This window comes from Lactuca sativa, chromosome 7 (assembly GCF_002870075.4).
Source record: "Lactuca sativa cultivar Salinas chromosome 7, Lsat_Salinas_v11, whole genome shotgun sequence".
NCBI classification, from domain to species: domain Eukaryota; kingdom Viridiplantae; phylum Streptophyta; class Magnoliopsida; order Asterales; family Asteraceae; genus Lactuca; species Lactuca sativa.
In genome coordinates this window covers 131,901,833-131,907,318 of record NC_056629.2, presented here as the reverse complement: position 1 = coordinate 131,907,318, position 5,486 = coordinate 131,901,833, and the positions used below count along the sequence as shown (strand labels likewise).

General features: G+C 32.3%; 1 protein-coding gene across 1 annotated transcript; it reads left to right on the top strand.

Moving 5' to 3' along the window:
* The first annotated feature begins 785 nt into the window (after window positions 1-785).
* Window positions 786-5,011, top strand: LOC111921209 (uroporphyrinogen decarboxylase 1, chloroplastic). The gene is made up of 6 exons (XM_023916780.1): window positions 786-947; window positions 1,044-1,195; window positions 1,932-2,314; window positions 3,220-3,504; window positions 3,584-3,819; window positions 4,722-5,011. Exons 1-6 carry the CDS (start codon window positions 925-927, stop codon window positions 4,873-4,875), a joined length of 1,233 nt encoding a protein of 410 aa, XP_023772548.1. The 5' UTR covers window positions 786-924; the 3' UTR covers window positions 4,876-5,011.
* Window positions 5,012-5,486: the final 475 nt, after the last annotated feature.

Below are 5,486 nucleotides of genomic sequence, written 5' to 3'. Positions count from 1 at the left end.
ACACACACACATATATATATATATATATATATATATATATATATATATATATATATATATATATATATATATATATATATATATAGATATTCTCTTCCATAATTGATCTCCTTATTCATGATATAATTATTTACGACCTGATTCTTTGTCGCTTGTGATTTTGCATAATTAATTAGCAAAATTCGATGATTGCATATTCCTAATCGATTGTAAAGAATAAATTTTATCTCTTACAATTGATTTAAGCGACATGTGATTATTCTCTTCTAAACAATTTTGTTCTTCATCTGATTCTTCGTTTACAAGTAAAATCACAAAAAACTAATTTTAATTTGAGTGTCAATATTTGTAAAGATTTATGATTTGAAAAGAAAGTTCTAATAAGTCACGTTGTTTTTTTTTTCGTGTCATTGACTTTTATGATATAAATAAGTGTTATATTTGGTCATCATCAAAAAAAAAAAAAAAAAAAAACTTAACAATGTGTAAACAAACACTTTGAAAAGAGCATTTGTTATTAATAAAACGTTTTAAATATTTAGAATAGTGACAATAAATAATCTTATAAATCATATAATTAAGCATCACTTGTTTATTTGATTAAAAGTGAGGCTTAAAACTTTATCAAAAATCCCAAAAGTATGCCACAAATCTTTAGAAAATTGTTTTTGAAAGTAATATTTTTTCTAATAATGGGGGGGATTTTCATATTTACTTAAATTTGAAGGGTTGTTATTGTAAGTAATTTTAAAAATGAAACGAAGAAGATGTCCGATATCCTCTTTAGATAAGAACACGCCAGTAATCACACTCCCTTCCTCCCATGGAACAATCGGACAGACCCAAAAATTACATCACTCGAACTCCATCTCTCCATCGTAATCATCTCTAATTCATAAAGACTCAAATTCTTGCTTCTCCCAAATGGGATTTTCTTCTATCACAAGGTACACTTCTCACCCACTCACACGCACATTTCAACACCTTTGTGTGTAATTCGATTTCAAATTTGTGATTCTACTGGATGTATAATGTAATTGCAGCGGGTGCGGTTGTTGCAGCCTTGGATGGAAATCATCCAGTTTTCTTGTACCATTAAGGTCTAATTCGAGCACCCCAAATGGAGTTCTGGTGTCGCCCACCAACAGGTTTAATCGGTTGAGGGTGATTCGTCCCTATGCCTCTGCTTCTTCTGGTATTGTTCTTTCTCCTTAATTTATTGCAATTGATGCTAAATTATGAATGTAAGGTGTTAATAGAGCATTAATCGCATTTCTTCATTGCCGCAATTGAAGATTAAGATAGAATTGTGCAGCATTTAAGAGATGAAAATTAGCTAATTAACACATTAACCACCGGTTTGGAGTTTTTTGTGATCATTATCAACTCGTTATCAATGTGATCTTGTTAGTAGTGAATTTGACCATACTGCTGGTTAACGAGATGGGGATTAATACGATCTGTAAAAACCCTAATCCGAGAAATTCTGCAAAAATACCCACTCCCTTTGATGTTGGATTCACTATGGAGCTGGGGAGATTACAAGTTTGTTTTCTAAAGTCATAAACCAAATTTATGGTTTTTCTTTGTAATTTTGACTTCTTTTTTATTCAGTGTAGATTAATGTACAATTGAGAATCAAAATTTCTATCGAATAATGAAGATGATAATAGATGATAAATCACAAATTAGAAGCATATTTTGAGCTTTGTTGAAGAAGAATGAAAAAAATTCCAAGTTTTGATGTTTATTTCGATTTCATTTTGATGACAATAGGAAGATGAAGAACAGGTTGGAAGAATATGTGAAAATTACATTTTTGCCCATTTAGAATGGGCGAAAAAGTAACGATTCCTTTGCAACATAATCCTTAATTTACTCTCTATATATCTATTTCCAATTGTGCCCTTACCTAAAAAATGTAAATTTAGAGCCACTTTTGGTCAAGGCGGCAAGAGGACTTCCGGTGAGCCGACCACCAGCATGGATGATGCGTCAGGCGGGAAGGTACATGGCGGTGTACCGGAAACTGGCGGAGAAACACCCGTCTTTTAGAGAGAGATCGGAAACAACCGATCTCATTGTGGAAATTTCATTGCAACCATGGGAAGCTTTTCATCCAGACGGAGTCATTATTTTCTCGGACATTCTTACCCCTCTACCCGCATTTGGTGTTCCTTTTGACATAGAAGACGTGAGGGGACCCGTTATTCAAACCCCAATTCGTTCTGAAGAAGGGTTAAAAGCGTTACATCCCATAAATTTGGATAAAGTAAGCTTTGTTGGCGAATCCCTCAAGATTTTGAAGCAAGAGGTATTGTAAGCTTTGACTTTTGAGGTTATATTTATTTGTTTTTTTTTGTTTGAGTCAACGTGTAGATTTTGAAGTTATGCTAAGGGCGTGTTTGGTTTGTGGAATCTGACGGAATTGGAATCCAAGATTCCATTCCATTCCATTGCGTGTTTGGTTGCCAATTAGACGGAATCCTTCAAATGCCTTGTTTGATGGTTTTACTATTTCTAGGGGAGGGCGGAGGGAATTCAATTCTATTCTTCATTTTCTTATTATAAGGCCAAAATACCCTTGTGATATTTATAATGATATAAATAAAAATAAAAAATTCAATTATACATAGAGTAAACTACATTTTTGGTCCTTGAGTATTGTTGAATTTTGCAATTTTGATCATAGAAGTCTTCTCTTGCAATTTTGGTCCTTATGTGAGGTTTAGGTAACATTTTTGTTCCCTTTTCCAAGTAAAATGTTAAATGACTATATTTTTGTGACCAAATTTGCAAAATCAACTATACTTAGGGACCAAAAATAATCATTTTACTTGGAACGGGGACCACAAATAATCATTTTACTTGGAACAGGGACCAAAAACGTTTTAAGAACCTTAAATATGGACCAAAGTTGCAAGAGAACTTTTCGGGGCAAAATTGCAAAAATCATCTATACCCAAAGACATAAAATGTGACTTACTCTTATGCATACTTACAATAAGCAAAAAGTAATAAAAAGTTTAAAAATGATTTAATTTCCATAGTTGAATTCATTCCATTTCCCACCAAACAAACATGTGATAGATTCCAATTCCATCATATTCCAAAAACATTGTACGAATTCAATTTCGAAATCCAAAAGTAATAAGTTTTGACTATAAAGTCAAACGGTTCCCTCTTTGACCATATTTGAACCCTAATTTTTTGAATTAGGTTGGCGGGAAAGCGGCAGTCTTGGGATTTGTAGGTGCACCTTGGACAATTGCAACATATATTGTAGAAGGCGGCACTACGCGTACATACACAAATATAAAAAGCATGTGTCACACGGCCCCACACATTTTACGCGCTCTTCTCTCTCATTTGACCGAAGCAATAGCCGAATACGTTGTTTACCAAGTCAAAGCAGGTGCTGACTGTGTACAAATATTCGATTCTTGGGGTGGACAACTTCCTCCAAACATGTGGGAGCTTTGGTCAAAGCCATACATCAATGAGGCAAAGTCAACTCTTCCATCCTCTTTCCATCAAGATTTATAATTGTTATAATAAAGATTTAATCTTTTTGTTATTTTAGATTGTAGGTATTGTAAAGAAAAGGTGCCCGGAAATACCATTGGTGCTTTACATCAATGGAAATGGTGGATTGCTTGAAAAGATGAAAGGGACAGGTGTCGATGTGATTGGATTGGATTGGACAGTTGATATGGCGGATGGAAGGCGGAGATTGGGTGATGATATTAGTATACAAGGAAATGTTGATCCTGCTTATTTGTTTTCGCCTCTTTCCGCTTTGACTGATGAAATTCATAGGTGAGTGGGTTCATTGCAATAAATATAGCAATGTATTTTTGTTGATTTTGTTAATTATAGCATCCTACCTTTGTTTCTTTATATAACAACATTGTGGTTTTGAAAATCTACTCAAAACAATTCTCTCTATCATAATTGGGAAGAATTTTTAAAGTATAATGTCTTAGAGGGTGTTTGGGATTGCTTTTTAAACTTTAAAAGGACTTTTGGCAAAAGGACTTGTTGACTTATGACTTTTTCAAAAGGAGTTCTTAAAAAAGTGTTTGGATTTAGCTTTTGTAGTGGGAAAAGTCAATAAGTTAAAAAGTGTTTGGCTAGCTTATAATGTAAAATGACCCAAAAACGACTTGTTGACTTATGACTTTTCCAAAAAGTAAGGTATTTGTAATTTCTTAAAACCTGTGTTTTCAACCTTACCAAGAAGCCAAATTGAAGTCTTTCTCCTATCCAAACATTTTTTTTAACTTATTGGCTTTTTAAAAAAATCAACAAGTTAATAAATTGTTTAAAAAAGCAATCCCAAACACCCTCTTAATAGAGAAAGTCAAAAGTGCAATGCTATAATTCGGTAGATTTTTTTTTTAAAGTTCCATGTCTTGATAAGAAAAAAATTGAAAGTATAGCACTTAAATAAATAAAAGTAGGATAAAAAGCAATTATCATTGTTGTAATTGGATAGATTTTTCAAAGTATAATGTCCTAATAAGAAAAAGAATGGAAGTGCAAAGTTATAATTAGTTTGAACTTTCGAAGTATCATGCCTTAATAAGAAAAAAGTTGAAAGTACAATGTTGTAAGAGAAAGAAATGGAAATAGGATGTTGTAATATACATATGCATGAAAGTAGGATGTTATTTCTTGCATTTAACCCTTTTTTTTCTAAAAAAAATATATTATTATAGGGTTGTGAAGTGTGCTGGGCAAAAGGGTCACATTCTGAACCTGGGCCATGGTGTTCTTGTTGGGACTCCTGAGGAGGCGGTTGCTCGGTTTTTTGATGTTGCAAGAAGTTTTAACTTCGAATCGGTTGAGGAAAAAACAAAAGTTGTAGTTTGAGGGAAAATCTTTAATTTATTTATTTTGGTTAAATTGTCATTTGAGCTGCATATGATGATTTTCGCTGTGTAATTTTTTGTCGAGGAACAGAATTGCTTTGTAGTCTTTATTTAATAATTTGATCGTGTTAAACATACTCGTACTCTTCAAAACTCTTCAAAAGAATTCAAACATACTTTTTTTTTCCCTTAAAACTCATTAAAATCCATAAAGCATACTAATTAGTCTTTGAAACTCTTTAAAAGCAATTATGTATGCTCTTTACCCTTTAAAACTCCTTAAATACAATCAAATACACATCATATGTATTACAATTATGGCATGTATGAATGCTTTATAGAAGTTATAATTCACAAAATAAGTGTAGAGATATGTATTCATGAGAGTAACTCGCCTTACCAGTCTATGAAATATTCTAATTCACTTCAAAATATGAATATAAGACAATGATCACCTAAGGAACCATAATAATTATAATTCATTAATTAATCTCTAACTAAACTGATTGGAGACACTTGTAGCTTAGATGAAAGTAAATATCTTATAGCACTCATATAATGTCCCTAAGGAAGCACAAAATACTACAAAACATTTACCAATTAAATAATTGA